General features: G+C 45.3%; 1 protein-coding gene across 6 annotated transcripts in view; it reads right to left on the reverse strand.

The window, feature by feature from the left end:
• Positions 1-18,147, reverse strand: part of ADGRF5 (adhesion G protein-coupled receptor F5) — a 93,042-nt gene that overhangs the window by 19,755 nt on the left and 55,140 nt on the right. For all 6 annotated transcript variants that reach the window (XM_010973849.3, XM_045509406.2, XM_045509405.2 and 3 more), the window contains exons 4-11: positions 14,475-14,645; positions 11,438-11,614; positions 11,207-11,313; positions 9,542-9,600; positions 8,648-8,790; positions 6,615-6,836; positions 5,465-5,668; positions 1,727-1,897 (exon numbers count right to left, since the gene is read on the reverse strand). In XM_010973849.3, the coding sequence (XP_010972151.2) occupies positions 1,727-1,897; positions 5,465-5,668; positions 6,615-6,836; positions 8,648-8,790; positions 9,542-9,600; positions 11,207-11,313; positions 11,438-11,614; positions 14,475-14,645 (1,254 nt within the window). The remainder of the gene's footprint in view (positions 1-1,726; positions 1,898-5,464; positions 5,669-6,614; positions 6,837-8,647; positions 8,791-9,541; positions 9,601-11,206; positions 11,314-11,437; positions 11,615-14,474; positions 14,646-18,147) is intronic.

Genomic DNA, 18,147 nt, shown 5'->3' on the forward strand with positions numbered 1-18,147 from the left:
ATGATTTCTGGAATTACATGTTAATTAGAGGGATCAGAGTTACTGCCCAAATAATTACTCCTGGACTGGAAAGCAGAGTCCCCCCAACCATAAGTCTCTATTTACTCCTGTTTCTGAGAATTTCCTCCTAAGTTCATGAGGAATTAGTCACTGAAAATGTTAATAAGACCCTTGCAAATATAAACGCTTATATGAACATTCCACTGATTTTGCCCCTGGTGCTGACTCCTCCTTTCTGAGCAAAGCTGACATTTCAAAATGCCATTCACTTCTGTCTTCTCTGCGTGAATAGCGTCATCCCCCGAGCTCACTGATGCCAGCCTGCTTTTCCAATTAAATCTTCTTAGTCATAATCGAAAGAACTGAGGGCTTTCCATAACACCCTCTACAAGCCGAGCTTCAGATGTTCAGATACAGCCCCAAAGTCACAGAGCAGAGATTCACGTGCCCCCTGAGTTGCCCTCTCTGGCTGTGGGACATCGAGATGGCTTAGAGGTTTCTGAGGGTGGAAAGGCTCGTGGAACCTTGAATCTAGTTCTCCTGATCCTCAGATGAGACCCAAACTGCTGGACCAGTGGTTTGCAGCAAAGGCTAAGTATGTCCCTAAGACAGCCCAAAGCCCACAGAATTAACACAACTCTCTTAGTTAAAACTTGCAGTGTATATAAAATAGATGAACAACAAGGGCCTACTGCACAGCACAGAGAACCATATTCAATATCTTGTAATAACCTATAATGAAAATGAATGCATATGGATGTGCAACTGAATCACTTTGCTGTACACCTGAAACTAACACAACTTTGTAAATCAACTGTACTTCAAATTTTTTAAAAAGTCACAAATTCAGGGAAAAAAAAAAACAAACCTTGTAGTGTATAAAGGCTCTCGCTGCAGAAAACTGCAAATATCCCAAAAGACTCTGAACGTTTCTGTGGCAATAATGTTTCAGATAAACCTAATCTCTGATCTTTGTGAAAACGCTGTCACGATTGCAGAAAATGTGAATGAGGATAACAAGTATGTTTGTCAGAGTCCATCCTCCAAATTGCTCAGAAGAGGGGCCCTGATGATTTATCTAAATAGTTCATTTTCGTATCATGGGTGAAAAAACAAGTTTGCCTGCACCATTTTTGCAGATAGGGGTGAAATTAAAATGTTTTATGGTGTAAGGAGGAGAAATGATACTTTTAAGAGGCCTAACGAAGCTGAATTAACTGAAACATTAAAAAAAAATACACACTTATTACAACTGTAAAATAACCACAAAATACCAGATTCTTGAAGCTTTCTGCAGCATTCTTTCTGGACAATGTGAAATGGGAGAGGAGGGGCGACAGAGGAGGGTGAAGGGTAGGGGATAGTGAGCCAGATGAGACCCAAAGGGAGGAGAATGGGACGAAAAATGGGAAATTGGGGTTATCCTTATTTATACTAATCTGATTCTAGATTCAAACTTACCTGAGCATGACAGTACTTCCCAGCCCACTTTCCACCTTTCCAGGACCGTGCAGGCTGTTCCTTCCTCGCAACCCCTCTTTCCTACCCCTCCCCTTCCCGATTTTAAAGACTTCATCTGAATTTAAATGGCAGAGACGGAGATCTGGCTCCCAGCCTCTCTGACTACCAGGGAAGGCCCTGCTTTGTTGCTCCTGGACATTCCCAGTTGATTGGCAGCCCTTGGCGTGAGGTGCAAGGGGAAAAGTTCTAGTGAATGAGTCCTTACCCACGGAGGTGAACGTCACTTCTATGTCCTTACTCTCTCTGGCTCCGTAGGCGCTGAGGAACTCACACGTGAAGACCACCGTCGTCCCAGACGACCCGCTGGGACACTGGGTCCCGCTGGCCGTGAGGGTGTATCGGCTGCAGCTGGTGTCTGTGTCTGTTTCAGGGCTTCCTGCAATGACATAAGCGGTTCCTTTGCTGTCCCAGTTGGCTGACTCTCTGCTTTGGTAGCAAAGAAGTCAAATCAGTGAAAAAAGAGTTATACTTTACAGTAAATTTCCTCTTCTTGAATGGACAGGCAGGATAGTGTAATGGTTAGCCCTGCCGCCTCAGGTTGCTACTCACCGGCTGGTATAACTGGGGGAGTCACTAAACCACTCTGTGCCTCAGTTTCTCCAGATGTAAAACGGAAATGTACTGCCTAGGATGGTAGTAGGTAAAATGAGTTAATATGGAAACACTTAGATCAGTGCCCGGCTGGGGCCAGCCCCTCACAAAGACTATGAGTGATGGTGGTTGGAGTGTGAAAAATTAAAAAAAAAAAGAGAGAGAAGCCATGTGTTTGGGTATAATTTCAACTGGAAGGAAACAAGATGTCAGATGATTTGGGTGATTACTAATGCTGAAAGGAGGAAGAAACTGGATTTGGACCTCTGATGTTTATTTCATTTGAGATTCGTTTTCTTTCTCTTTTGTTCTTCAAATTTTTATTTACTTTTTATTTATTTTAAAATATTTGTTTTGGGGGGGATTAATTAGGTTTATTTATTTTTAATGGGGGTACTGGGGATTGAACCCAAGACCTCTTGCATGCTAAGCATGCACCCTACCACTGAGCTATACCCATCCCCAGCTTCACTTTCCTGACTTATCCCTTCTTATTGGTATCTGTGTTTCAGTGGAAGCTTCAGCTTGGTGCTTTCTCAGGCTACCACCAGTTTACCCTTCAAAGTAGCTGCTCTTCCCCACCTTCTTCCCCTTTCCTCAGATGCTCTGCCCTCCAAGCCACCTTCCCTTCTTGCCTGTGGCTCTATAACACCCTTCTGGCCAATTTTTTCTACTCCAGTCCCTTCACTCTCTCTCCTCCAACCTTGCCTTCTGCCATGTACTCTTTAGGCATTCTCCTTCAAACACTGTCAATCTTCCAAAAATTAAAAGAATAATTAAAAAAAAAACCCTTCTGATTAGCTCCAACATAAATGCATCTTTTCCAGCCTTGGAAAATGGTACTGCAAACACAACACTGCAGACAGCACAGAAGCTTCAGTAATAACCCATGCTAAACAACGTGACGCGAGGTGACTGGGAAGGAAAGATACAGGAAGGGAGACTGTGGGGTTTGAGGCTGTTCCCCGCTCCCGAGTCACTCAGTGCGCTGTTCCATGTTGTCAAACACACCTTGACAGTCAGCCCAGAGGGGCTGACTTCACACTCCCTCATAGAGATTCAGTTGTTTTAGGAATACTCTGCATGACAATGGGCCAAGGAAGCTGGTAGGCAGGGTGGAGAAGTTAATGAGCTCATTTGGGAACTGTTTTAACGCAGAAGAATTCAGCTCCATTATTTTTCCATCATCACACCACATACCAAGAGCTACGGTGAGACTACAGACGATATTGCTGTTAAATTCCCCTAAATGATCAGTAAGTTCCTGTAAAGGCAAAGCTCGTACTAGACACAGGCCGACTAGAAGCCGCAGTAAAATCACAACCATCAGTACCTCTGCTGTTATGACCACTGGTCGTAGCACTGGTATTATTACCCCTGCTACCGTCACCATTTATATTATTGATCCACGCCCGATGATTTGAAACACTCCAGAGAGCCCGCCCACTTTGGGGAAAAAAAAAAAGCAAAACACCTTCCTAAAGCTAGAAATTCTGTCATTGCTGATTACTTCTTTTCTGGCTTATCCCTTGTCCGAAGGGCTTTGAAAAAACAATGCAGCTGTTTCTGAGAAGAGGTAAGACGTTCAGTTCCAAACGCCAGGGGATGACTTATTTAGATAGATTGCTTTCTACTGACCTGGGAAAAGAACTGGTGGGATTTGGAGAAAGACTGCCGCAGGGAGGGGCCAGTGAGGGAGGAGGGAGGAGGGAGGAGGGAGGATGGCAGGGTGCTGAGAGCAAGAGCAGAAGCTAAATTCATCAGAGCGCCAACAGCGCAGGCCCCGGGCGGCCACCCCTGCAGCAGGAAATCCATTGTTCTGCCCTGGGTTCAGCCCGCCCTGGGCATTAAGAATGTTTTGAGGTGGCCACAGAGAGGTCCCTGAGCATCTGCACTGCAGACTTCCTGGTTCCTTTGCCCGAGGACTAGGCTTTTCACCCCCCAGGGTTGAAAGCTTCTAAGTCAATACCACCACAGGAACTTTACAAGGTCTTTCTCCCATCTGGCAGTTCCTCCAGGATGCCTACACCTCCTCTTCCTTAAAAATTAGAGAACTGACTAAATAGACCATATGTCAACACTTTCAACCGTTACCAGATGCCTTTCCCATTCTCTGGGGTACTTTAAAGTGGAAAACAAATATGCTTTGCAGAAGAAATGTGCTCAGAAAATGTTGCGTCTAAATTGATCCTTTTTAAAATGACTTAATAGTGCCCGATTTTTTTGAATGAATGAATTGTCATTAACATTTAATGATTTAATAAAGGCTTTGTAGAATAAAAGCTCCACCGCATTGATGTATTTCATGGGTAAAGCCACATTGTGGTTTCATGATTTTATTTTTTACTGTAAAGGTGAGTACAGACTACTGTCATTTCTTAAGGGAAGGACTGGATCTTGTTATGTGAGATTTCAGGCAGAAATCTCACATAACAAGTTCTGCTGGATCATTTCACTACTCCAGTGCCAGCGCTCCAGGCACGTGTGATACACTTTGACCAAGACAAAGGCTGTGAAACAGGGTGGATCCCAAGTCTTTCTTTTCTTTTCCTATTGTGACAATCTTGAATAAGGCATTTCACTAGAACCTCAATTTCTTTCTTTGAAAACTGGAGGCAAAAAAATGCCAGCTTCAAAGTTGGGGTCAAGTCTAAATGTGATTAAAAGTGATAACATATTTTTAAAAAATTGGTTGATCACAAATTATTATACAAAGCAAAGCCACTGTTCTATTACTATTTTAATGGATCATTCTTATTATCATCATTCACCAGTCAGTCTAACCTTCAGATGAGATCTCACATCTGCAACAGAAGCAGATAGGGCCAGAAATTGACATGAAATGGTTGAGAGACAAACAGGTTGACAGAGATATAAAACCAGAGACACAGAGTTAGATAATATAGAGGGTAGTGTGGATAAAAAGCCAGAGAAGTGGGAAGGACAAACACCAAGCAGAGAGACACAGGATGAGATGCTCCAAGTTAGACTCCAAAGCAAAGCCAGTGACCCCATCCTTGGCTCTTTGCTGAAGATGGAAAGGAAGAGGAGACAGGGACAAACCTTTCTCTAGGGGAGACGCCATGGACCTACATCATCTGGTCACTCCCTCTTGGGTCTTCTCTGCCAGGATCTTGTCTACAGCCCAAGCATGACACTTGTATATATATATTTCGGGACTTTCGTTTTAGAGTGGCTAAGCTGGAGCTGGCATCAAACCTAGTACGTTCTCACAGTCTCAAGTCCAGAAAAAACAGTCATTTGACATTTGCCCTTTCACCCACCACATCCCCCATTTTCACCTGGCCAAGAAGCGAAAGCCTGTTTGTAAAAAGGCATCTCACAGTCTCACCTGGAATGTTTATTGCCCCTTGTTGCTTCCATTCAACTTTACTCCAGTTCACAATAATCTCACTGCAGCAGTTCAAAGACACAGGCTTGCTGTCACATATCACATTCATGTATTTCTTTTCCGAAATCCGGATGGGCATAACATTTACTTTTTTTCTGGCCTCAGATTCAAAAATATCCAATGTCGGTTTGCAGATATATTCACCTGCAGAGAATACACAAAGGCACTTGTGATCATCGCTACATGTGTTTATTTCTTCCCATGAATGACAGCCTCCTCTCACATGTCATGATGGCACTTAGCAAAACATCATTTTCAAAAGCTCTTGAGACTTGGTCTAAACAAAGCTAAAGGAACATTCGGGAACTGCAGAAGGTCAACGCAGGTATTTCTGATGCCACAAGGTAAAGACTAGAGAGATGTTCTGAGGAAAGAGCAGAAATCTCAGAGTCCTTGCTAGGAAGCAAACAAGTGTGAGGATAGAAGAGGTAGAAAGGAAAAATGGGAACTCCTTGGCAAATGAGATGATCATGCACGGATAATTTTAGCATCCTATTTAACTCTGTGACAAGGTCAGAGTCAACGAAGATGTGACAAAACACTTCTGTCTGCAGCCAAACTTCTCATTCAGAGAAAAAGAGATGCCCTTGTTGACATCTGGGCTACAATGGGGCTATTAAATCCCAGAATGTCAGGTGTAGGGCTTGTGCTTCTGTGGTTGCTGGGGGGAGGGGTTACAACAGAGGACAAGAAGACCGGAGGGGAGCAGCGATGGACGTGCTCACTCTCTTGATTATGGTGATAGTCTCACAGGTGTACACATAGGTCAAAACTTCCTGAATTACACGCTTTAACCACGCACAGCTTACTCTATGTCAATTCACCCTCAACAGAGCTCTTTAAAATTTTTTTTAAAGTTTAAAAAGAAAAGTCTTCTTTTTGTCTTAGGTTCCGACTCATAAGCCTTGGTAAATGTGAGAAATTGTATTTGTCTCCCAAGGCGAAATTAGCTTGGCTATTTTCAAATTTGCAAAGCTGAGCCTGGTGACTTCTTTGTGACGACAGAAAACACCATCTACTCGGGCTATGGTTGGAATCTTGACGAGCCCTTCGTTCCCTTCCTCCCACCTGTTACTGGACAGAAACCCACCCTCGTCATCCTGAGTGATGTTGTGAATGGTGAAGCGGGATACAGAGGTCGTGTTGTCGAGCAGGGAGGTGGAGATGGAGAATCTGCTGCTGTTCTGGATGTCGAAGCCCTTCTCGGCGTGGTACCAGGAGACATTGGGGGACGAACCTTCGTATTCACACACCAGAGTTACTGTATCCCCTTCAAAGGCAGATTCTGGTATAATGGAGAACTTGGTTTCAACTGGAAAACCAAAGAAAAGGTATCAGGACCCCGCAGCAAAGAAATGGAATTAATGCGACTCCCCAGACGCCATCACCACCAACACCAGGGTTCTCATGAGATCTCCATGGTAACGAATGAGGCAACATGTCCTCCTCATTCCATCCCTGGGCAGCTGGGATCTGAGGCCCAAAGAGTAACAGCCTGCCTGCTACTAGGAACATGGTTTCCAGTTTGGGGCCTTTGCACACTTAAGAATCCTCAGTGGTATCAATGGGATCCCCAAACTATTTTCAACATAACAAAGAGTCTGGGAGAAACTTGCACATTTGCTTGTGAAAAAGCCACATTGGCTAACTTGAATATCAAGTCCCTTTGCTACTGACTCAAATATTATCAACCGCTTGTTACCGATAACTGATAATCTGGTGGCGACTCAAAGCTCTGTCCTGTGTGTTTGATAAATTAACGGTGGGTGAACAAATTAATTTTTTATAATAAAGTATGCTTGGGAGATAAGTGGATTTTTAAAAGATCAAATACCCATGGACCAAGAAGACTGGAAGCTTTATAGACACACAGGTCTGGATTTGAATCCTGGTTCTGTGCCAGGAATAGCTGTGTAGCCCTGGGGAACTTGCTTTACCTCTCTGAGCCTCAGCTCCCTGGTCTGGAAAATAGGAGCAGTGAGTGCTACCTCAGGAGGTGATTTGGAGGAATAGTAGCTGTTCTCATCATTTTCACAGTAAAATTCTGGAGAACTGTGGTATTATGCCATTTCACAGACAGAAATAAAAACACACTATTTGCTATTTTTGTATGTGTTTTTGTGGTTGTCCTTTGCTTACACAATATGCAGATTTCCCCCCCTAAGCTGTGCTGTGTCCTCCATGAGTTCCACATGTTGAGAAAATCAGAGGCAATGGGGAGGAGAAAATTAATCTGGGGGGCTCTGATGTTCCAGTCAAAATATCAAGACATCCAAATATTTCCTATCACATTTTTTAATCTCCTGAATAAAATAAGATTTCAGAAAATCACCTTCAACTATTAGAAAGCAAGGCCATCTGTGATTATTTCATGTCATGAGCTGACCTGGAAGTCACACAAACTCACGTTACTTACTTTGTGGCCTTGAGCAAATTTCCATCCCCCAAGTATCCCAAGGTCCACCCGCCTAATAACACAACAGAGCCCACCTCTGTACCCTATCTGCGAAATGAGGGAGAGCATCTGAAATACCAGGGCTCTTACCACTGCCACGTCTTGTCCAAAGCAGTGGTTCTCATGCTTTCCGTGCATCAGGATCACCTGGAGGGCTTGCTGAAATACAGACCTGTGGCCCCAGTTGACCTCGGGTGGCCCCAAGAATTTGCTTTTCTAACGGGTTCCCAGATGGTGCTAGTGCTGTTGGTCTGGGGGCTGCACTTTGAGAACCGCTGCTTTAAAACAGCTTTGGCCGGCTAGTCAGTATCAGCGCATTTCATGAACATCCCCCACAGGCACCCACCACCACCACAGTGTTAGTTCTACCTTTTTGGATGTTTTGGGTCTATTCATTTTTTTTTTAAAAATCCATAAACCCAGATGGCTCTGTGGCCCCCTTGTAAAATCTCTCCCTCCTGGGACCCACCTTCCTCTGAATTGCAGCGATATTAGCCGTGTTAGGAGGTTCTGCAATGGCCTAAAATGGGGAGATGGGACAAAAACGTCTATGCCAGGAACTGGGCACTATGATGTGATTTCCCAGGTTTCAGCATAATGATAAATACCATGATCATGTCTAAGCAGAATCTACATACAGGGAAAAAAATCAATGACGTCCTACTTACTGCTGTAAGTAACCTGGAAGGAGCTGCTGTCCATCCTGTACGTCTGATTGAGGCTCTGTGTAACTTGCGTATGCGCTTTATGCATTAATTCAGGGGATGCTGTTGTAGTCGTGACTTCATACGTCACAATCACACTTCCGGGCCTGGATGGAGACCACTCAGTTCAGTAAAGCAGTGAGTAACCTGAAAAAAGTCTAGATCCTTAAGGTTTACTTGCATAAGAACACAAAACAGCTGGAACAGCCCAGGGACTTTTATCTGAGGGTTCACGGAAACCCACCTGTTTCTATCTGAATCCCATAAACTGGTCAGAGGGGACTAGCCACGATGCCAAGGCTGTTGTCACATAGCCAGGCTGGCCCAGGGTGACCAGCTCTGCTGAATCGCGAATGAAGCCGAAATCCTGAATGTTCCTATCAACATTCTTATGATTTTTTAAATTGGCAACTAACTTTTTGAAACACTGTGCAAACCCACTGCCAGGGTGCCTGACTCCAGGCGGAGCCCTCCACACAGCAGCCTGCAACCTTGTGGTCACAGCCTGCTGGCCGGCTTTTCCCGAATAAAGGCATCATTGCATGACATTATTTCATTCCTGTATTTCTGATCTCACGAGATGGCAAACTTATCCCACGTCATTGTTTGCAAAATTCTCACGTGTATAGAACGAACACCAGTCTTTTTCTCACCTTCCTTCTAAGCAGGTACATCTCTAAGAAGTTACTGGTCTCAGTATTTCCTTCCCCTTTAAGCCCCGAAATCTGGCATTGTCTTCACTTCTAACAAATTGTTCCCACTGAGCCACCCAGATGGTGCCCCTCGAATGAGCTTCTTTTTCACTGATGTGTTGGTGTCTGCCGTTGGATAAAAACGACCCCTCAACAGAATTCTTACCTGAACCCTGTCACGGTCACCAATTTGAAGCCTGGTAAAATACTGTAGCCCTTCCAGAACTGGAAAATAAAGCAAGACAAGTATCACAGATCGAGGTCCAGTGAGAGATGTGTCAAATAATTTGAAAGAGAGTAAAAAAAGCACCTGTCCCTGACCACCCTGGATGAAATTTTCTCCTGAGAATTTTGTTAATACTGGAATCGGCAGATCTTTGAAGAAGTAATTCCTATTTACCTAGGTTATCCTGGGTTCTCCAGGAAGCAAACATCAGATTAAATGTGTAAAAAAATTACTTACGGACATGCCGAGGGAAAAAGATCCGGAGGCGGTGAGGAAGACAGGGGAGCCATTAGACCCAAGTGAAACTGTGGTGGGAGGGGAGGTTGGATGACAGACATCATGCTAGTCTGAGCCTAGGAAGGTTCAGCACAGCCTTCAAAGGAGTCCCAAGTTTGCTAGACAGACCAGCCATGCTCATTTACTAGCAGGCACAGTGAGCACTGCCACGGATTTCAGAGGGAGCCGCGGGACCCCTCATCAATTACGTTTCCTGTCATTGGAAATCCATGAGGTGCATTCTTGTGGCTTCTGCACTACCCCATTCTTCTCTTAACATATTGCAGCTCTGGTTTTTGCTCACATTTTCACTCCACATTGTGTCCCTGAATACCAACCCCACAGGAGATGCAATTTGAGTCAAGTTCCATCGACAGGGCAGACGCCATGTGCAAAGTGCAGTGTTAGGTAGCTGGATGGGTGGGACCCAGAGATTCATCTGTAACACTCTTCTTCCTCGAACGTATGTAATTTAGTTGTGTTGTGTGTTGGAGGGGGGGAGGATTCTCAGGCTGAGGGTGGGGGAAACTATTACCAGTTGGATATGCAAATTAGATGCCAGGCATGCAAATTGGCACTCTATGGTATCAGCGCTCCATAATGGCACCCATGGAAAAGGGTAGTGTTTGTGTGGGGCAGCAGGGTAAGCGGGAGGCTAGCCTGAGGCAAGGGCTTGGCTGTGCGGAGGGTTGAGGTAATGACTTCCCTCAACCCACCCATAGTAATTTGGACACTACTGGTTGGGAAGCATTATTCCAAACGAGTTGACTCAAGCAAAGCATTTGGGTTTAGATGAATTAATCCAAGATAAGGCCCTTAGAAGAGTGTCTGGCACAAAGCTTACATGCAGGGAATATTCTCCACTTTTTTACAAGAGCAAATTTAAATCTGCCATAAATGTGAATGCACTCTAGTGTAGAGTGGCTTGGAATTCTCTGTGCCTGTGTTATGCTGGTCTGCTCAAAAGATGTTGGGGTTTGCATCCATGTGGTGTGTGAAGATGAATAGAAATGCATGCTCTGATGCTTCTAGACTCTCTTTTGGGGCCCCTGAGTAGGGCTCAGTGAGTTGATGCCACCAAATTTTATCTGAATCAATTCTATCCTGGGAATAAGTTCCACCTGTAGATCAAGATGATGTCAGATCATCCCCTGAACACTGTCCCATTTGAGCACTTCTTAATTCATCATCCCAGTTGCATAGAAATAATTTCAACATCCACATTCATCAATTCTGACAGATACAAGCAAACTACCCACTGTATGTGCAATAGATTCAGTTCAGTCCAAAGAGTCTGTTGGTTAAGAGGCTCCTGGGATCCAAACCTACCGCTGTTTCCAAGTCAGTCTTGTAGGACCTATAAAGGGCAGAGGAAGAGTTCCTGAGGTCTTCTTGAAAGCCCACATTGAGTCTGACCGACATTCTCAGGATAACATCTAATGAAGAACACAGGACAATATTTAGAAATCTCGTGCTAGCATTTGAGTACACAGAAACATTTGCTTGAGTTGGTATCAAATAGTCACTCAACAAACAAACATTTAATGAGCAGTTACTTACCCCTCTGGAGCTGGCAAAAATGTCCCTTTGGAGGCAGTCCCTTAAGGCAACTGCAGTGATGCCCTGCAGGGGAGCCGCCGTGCTCTTGACAGGTGAGATTGTGGAGGCACCTTTCCTGAGGCCACTGATAACCTGTCTCGCAGGAGCACCAGATTTCATTGCCAGTAGGGCTGCAGACTGTCATCAGCCGGAACAGTGAGGAGAGAGAAGGTAGTCACCGCCTTTGCATTTATAGATGACCAGTATTTATGCTTGTAGGAAATCCTGACTCAGCTCCATCTGGCCCTCCTGGGAAGTTCAGCAGTGCTGAATGAGATTCCCGTGATTCCCGCACGCGTAACCTTGCTATTAGGCATGGCCCCCTAAAGATGCCAACTCCTCTGACTATCCCAGGGGCTGCCTACAATGATAGAGTGAGTGATGAGCAGATTCCCAGACTGAGAGTGTATGACAACCAGCCTTCAAGATGGCCCTGATCATCCCTGCCTCTGGGTATCCATACCCTTTTGTAGTTCCCTCTCATATTGTACTAGGGTTGGTCCGTGTGACCAGTGGAATGAGAATAGCAGAAGTGGTCATATATCACTTCTGAGATTAAATTCTAAAAGACAAAAAATAGAGAATATTCCCTGAGTGTAAACTGTGTGCCAGACACGCTTCTAAAGGCTTTACATTGGGTGAATTCATCTAAACCTAAATGCTTTGGAAGAGAGCATCCCAACCAGTAGGGTCCAGATCACTAGAGCTGTTCTCCCTCTTGGCTGTGTCCTCTCTCTCCTTCTCTCTCTCTCTCTCTCTGATCTCTGGCAAGCTGGACACATTGCATGAAGGACATGTCGTGGAGAAGCCCACGTAGTTAGGAACTGAGGTCTCCAGACAACAGCTAGTAAGAAGCTGAGGCTTGCCAACAACACACCAGTGAGCTTGGAAGCGAGTTTTCCAGCCCCAGCTGAGCCTTCAGACGATTGCAGTTCTGGCTTATGGACTAACTATAACTTCATGAGAGACCTTGAGCCAGAGCCACCCAGCTAGGCTCCTCCCGGATTTGTGGCCCTCAGAAACTGTGTGGTATAACAAATGTTTGTTGTTTTAGGATGTTAAGTTTGGGGGTAATTTGTTGTGGAGCAATGGTCAACAAATAAAGAATACAAGTCAAATTGTAAAATTGTGCCTTTTACATTTCAAGTCTAACGTGAGCAGCCCAAACTGACTCTGATCCCACTGAGGACATTGAAAAATGCTCTGAAAACAGAGGGCACTGAATTTATTTCTAAAACTGGACCAAAGTCATATCACTGGGGGCTGTTTGTTTGCAGATAGGCAGCTAGGCAAAGGCCCACAGAGTGATGACCTAAAGGAAAGCCATCAAACAACTGTTCCTGAAATAAAAGGACAATCAAGTCCCTGGGGATCCTTGGAAAAAACCCATAAGCCTCAAGCTTCCCCAGTGAATGATCAGAAAGTCTTCACCCCCTCCACGTGTGAGTGACCAGACTTGCAGGCAGGATAATTTACACTTTCCAAGGGCATTTGCATCTTAAAAGAGAAACTTGTGGTGGTGTAGTAGTGGGGTGGGGAGGGTATAGCTCAGTGGTAGAGCACATGCTTAGCATGCACAAGGTCCTGGGTTCAATCCCCAATACCTTCCTAAAAAACAAACAAGTGAACAAACAAACAAAACAAAACAAGGATAAAGCAACTACTTAAAAAAAGAGTGGGAGAAACTCGTTGACCCAACTTGTAAAACTGGGTTATCAAGTTTCTAAAATATGAATAGTGGAGCCCCTTAAAGTCATGCCTCCTTTAACAACACAAAATAAACCAGGGAGAGTTTGAAAAATGTCTACGCTGAGTGTACGAAACAGAAACTGTTCATAATCACATAAGAGGTTCAACAAAAGCAAACTGCTTGTTTATTGGATATTTACTAATCTGTTTTGTTGGCTAGATTTGCTTTGTAGTACTCAACCAGACACGAGTGGTTTCATTAAAAACAGTTGGGAAGCAAACCAGAAGTGATGAAAAATCCATCCATTAATTTTCCCCGTAAATAAAGGAAATAATTTTAGAGGCAAAAGATCTGTGTTTTGTGGGAACTGTGTTTCCTGTGTTGCTCCAATATGACTAGCTTTGTGAGATGTCCTACAGAACAGAACAGGTCTGTGAGCAAAGGTATCTGAGGACCACTGGATACGCCTTCTGCCACTGGAGGACTCACACTGGCAGCAGTCAGTGAACCACTAACTAAACGAAATTAATGGTGAGGTAGAATTTGGTGAGAAATGGCATCCAAAGGGAGCCAGTTCAGGTTCACATAGCGTGTATTAAGAACTAAAAATTTAGGCACACAGACTGGCATTGTGATCGACTGTTTAAGCATGAGAATTTGAAAAGATTTTGGAAAACAAGGACTTTCTTCTTGCCTCCATTTCGGAAGAATAAAGCCCAACATCCATCAGTGCTTTTCCAACTTACAAAGCAGAAATCTTTTCTAGGGCAAGGGGCAGTCCCATCTCACAGCTTCTAGGGGACACAAGGGATGGTCCCCTGAGACGTTAGGGGAACTCGCATGACCTGAAAGGGAGTCAGTGACCAGAAAGTCCAACCCCAAAGTCTGGGAGATTCTGCTTCGTGCCTTGCCTCTGACCCAGGTAGGTCCCTTGTTCTGTGATGCCCAAAAGACAAGAGCTTGCTGCTTATTAATACCCTGAACCAGTCCTTGCTATACTGACTGCCCAGGGTAAGAAGACCCAGTAGATGGTCATGGGCATACCTTGGGACCACTTTGTGAAGACCAACACACAAGCCACCAAGCAAACATTTGGTCACCATTTAAAATAAGGACGCTGGCTACAGAGTTTCCGAACAGGGACTTGACTACATTGGAAGGTGATGAAATCATCAAATCACACCTCAGGCTGGTAGGGTCATTTCACTTGCCCACCAAGGATAACCTGCTCTAAGAATAAGGAGCTCAGCCAGCCTTTCTCCTGTTAGACCCGGTCCTCCTATTTCCAGAAATGGGTCTTTTACTCACCTGCTGTCACCTCGATGCTCAGAATGTTGGTGGCTGGGTCAGTGTCATTCCCTTGAATTGGAAAACTGAGGCTGTTCAAGTAAGCTTTGATGGGCTCCAGGAAGGAGGCATTTTCCAAAGCGATCTCAACATTGACAGTGAACTCTCGAGCTGCAGACGGACTTGCGGCAACTGAAATGAAAGTGTACGAAGGCTGTGAGGACTTCCGCGGGTGGTGGAGAGAGGACACGACAGACCTTTTAGCACTTAAAGCCAATGACGGGGACGTGTGGATGCTGGACACATCAGCCTTTAAGAATTTCTAATGACCACGTTTAGAGAAAAAGCAGAGCCCATTTACTGACCACCACCTTCATGGCGCTTCTCTTCTGTGACTTTGCTTTTTAGGAGACACAGGCAGCAGATCTGTTTGGTCTCAGGGCTCGGTTCTCTGGCCGTCTGAGAGCTTCTCAGGCCAAGCTCAGGACTTGTCCGTCCTCTCCATCCCCACACCCACCTTGGCGTCCAAGGCCAAGGATGACTGTGTGAGAATGGACCATAATGGGACAAGAATAGAACCGAGTGACCTAGCAGGGAGGCTTGGCAACTGCCTAGACAATAAAAACCACGGTCCTGACTCACCAGAATGAGTCAGTATGTTTCAGACACTATTCAATGGACATGCATGTCTGTTAAGAGCTGAACTAGGCGTGGCTTGAAGACCCCTGAGAAAGGTCACTTAGGTAATTCCCTTTGCTCTCAGCCTATGCCCGCAGCGTGGGCTCTTTGTTCTCCCTCTGTATCTCCGGGTGTCCAGAACATGACAGGTACTCAAGGAAAGCAAACTTGGCAAGTTGGAAAGTGAACTACAAGAGATCTTCAGCAATTCATTGCTTTTCCAAATTGCCCCCATGCTGGCTGACCGGCTGCCATTCCAGACGCGTCTGTTTCCCACTCCAGGCGAGCCAGACAGCAGATATCCTGGAATGTTCCTGCATAGTTTCCGACATTCATCATGTCTTGATCCCTGAAAGTAAGCTTCTCAAGGGCAGGAGTGCTTCTTTGTTTCTCAGAGCCTTACCCACTGCTTCTGGCACGGAGCTCACCACCTAATAAACTCATTTCCCATCGAGGCTTGTTGAACCTGTGGTTTCTCAGATGAGCCACAGATTCGATTTTCTGTCACTGCCAGAATCTTCGGCTCATTCTTGGCTGAAATATATAACTGGAGCAGAAGCCGTGGGCTTGGTTAGTAGCTAATGAAGAACATTCAAAGAATAGGAGAATTTTTTCATACAAGTGGGTTGACAAGACCCATTGTGGCTTATTTCATCTCGTCAGTCAAACAAAGAAAAGATTAGTGAATACTTGCAAAACTCTTACTTTAAAATGTAAGTCAAATCTAGAAGTATGAGGTGTATAGAACCATAAAATTAAAATTCTATGTCTGTTTTCTAACCGGGCAAGGAATTTCCCCCATAATACTGCAAGATTTGTTTTCAATGTTCCAAGGATTATTTATGTGAAACACTACAATGCAGTGAGTTTACTGTGGGAGATTCCAACCGATAAATGTTTACTGCAGAAAATGGCAATATTTGTCCACTGAGAGCTGCAAACTATGTTTGTCTAGGTGTTTGGTTTTACTCATCAACCTTGTTGAGAATTATTTCATTTTGGCATCTTTCAACTTGCTGTAATTAACTCCAACTGTAAAAAATGTGCACATTTTCTTAAAAGTAGGAATGCAGCTTTAGGTACACTTCCTCCTTATAAAAGTGTATTTACAAGTAGGACACAGTGACTTTTAAAACTCAGGGTAGAATCAGTCTGTCACGATGCTATGGCGTTGCTGCAAATTTCCTGTGTTCTTTCTGATTCACAGATGGTTCTGTGGCGGAAACAAGCTTCCTGGAAGGACTGCTAGTCTTAACCTGAGTGATCCTAACCCTAGATACGGTATACTGCCTGCTGGGAACATTTGCAGGGAGGGTGGCTGCCTGTTATTTACAAGGTCTGCCTTGGAGGACATTCCTTTTCCTGAAAGGTACTGCAACAATCCTCCAGAGGATTCAGAAGTTCCAGGATCCTCTTTGCTGTGGTCTGCTCTCCTCCCATGACTGTAAACAGGATTTCCTGGCCGGTAGCTGCTTTCGAGATGAGTGAGGTCAGGAACAATCCCATGTCACCCACTTCATCTTTTGCATCGTTGCCTTCCAGGGTCTGATCCCAGCGTCATATCGGAACCCAAGGGTTATTTCCATCATCCATGCCTGAGCTGACCTCTCTCTGCTCTTTGCGCACGTAACTGAGGAACAAGCATGTGTCCAAAAAGCACAGGGTGATTCCTGAACGTCATCATTCCCCACTGAAACCTAGGTCGTGCTTCTGCTAAGACCTTACAAGGAGCTGAGCCAAAAGCTTAAAATACCTCCAAGAGGACAGTTCCTGTGACTTTAGAGTTCCAGCCTATGGCATTTGTGCAAGTATGAATTAAAGCACCAGCCTCTAGGACCCTCTTCCCCTCATCCACCCTTTGGCAACATCTATGACCTTCAGCCCGAGTGTCGCTTCTCCCTAGAGCTGATAAGGATGGGGAGCCTTTAGCAGAGAAGGAAATGTCTTCTCCTTGAAAACAGGCTCAAAAACTGCATGTAGGGTATTGTTAAATGTCTTTTTAGAATTCAGTGTCCAATTCCCAAAGTACGATTTAAAATATAGTCAAATTCAAAGGCAAAATTATTCATCATAAACGAAGAATGATCTAAAACTTGTTTCAGTTCTAGGCAGCGTAATCAAGGTCTCAGACATCCACAGTGAGGAAAAACACTTTGTGACCCACTGTCATGGACATGGATTTTGACACTAAGCCTTGCTAGGTATGTTTGGTTTTCCTGGCTTGGTTGATTTGTAAGGAACTTTACGGCTTTGGGAGGGCCTCCTCCCCAGGCCCTGGGCTGGGTGCCGGGGACACGGGGTGAATCAGAGAGGCAAAGCTCCACGTGCGTGCGTGGCCCTTCCATCCTCCTACAGGAGGCGACCAGGGAGTTCAGACCTCGACATCGGGCAGTTCTGAAGGGGGTGGAGGAGATAAAGCAGGGCGAGGAGACAGGGGGGCAGGCAGAATGAGGGTGGCGTGCGATTTTCTGTAGAATCATTACGAAGATGGAAAAGTTAAGCAAAAATGTGAAGGAAGTGAGGAGTGAACCAGTCAGAGATCTGGGGGGAAAAAATGACTCTAGGAAGAGAAAACCAGCGCAAACACCTTGAGGCAACAACTCCCACAGCTGGTCTGAGGAAGCACAGAAGGAGATCCTCCCAGTCTGGGTCATTCCTCCCCGTCAAGAGTACCGTGGTCTTACGGGCCTGGATCTGCTCCTGGGCCTCCTGTCCCTGTAACGCCCCTGGGACAGCGTCTGAGTTTGAGGGAAGGTCAGCGTGGCCAGCGGACGGGCGGGATCGGAGGCCCACTCCGCTCACAGCCCTCGGCAGGCCCAGGGTTTGGGGTAGAAAGGCCCCTGTCTGCCTTACCTCTTCCAGACCTGAGGACTTCAGAGCTTGGGAAAGTGATGCTGGCTGCCCTGCCCCAGGCTACCAGGGACGCAGGGGGAACAGACCCGTCCTCCACCTCTGTGTGTATGTTAGAGGCCCTTCCACGCTCCTCTGCTGCCTCTGGACCATCTGATCCCAGACA

Source organism: Camelus bactrianus, chromosome 20 (genome assembly GCF_048773025.1).
Source record: "Camelus bactrianus isolate YW-2024 breed Bactrian camel chromosome 20, ASM4877302v1, whole genome shotgun sequence".
In the NCBI taxonomy this organism is placed as follows: Eukaryota; Metazoa; Chordata; class Mammalia; order Artiodactyla; family Camelidae; genus Camelus; species Camelus bactrianus.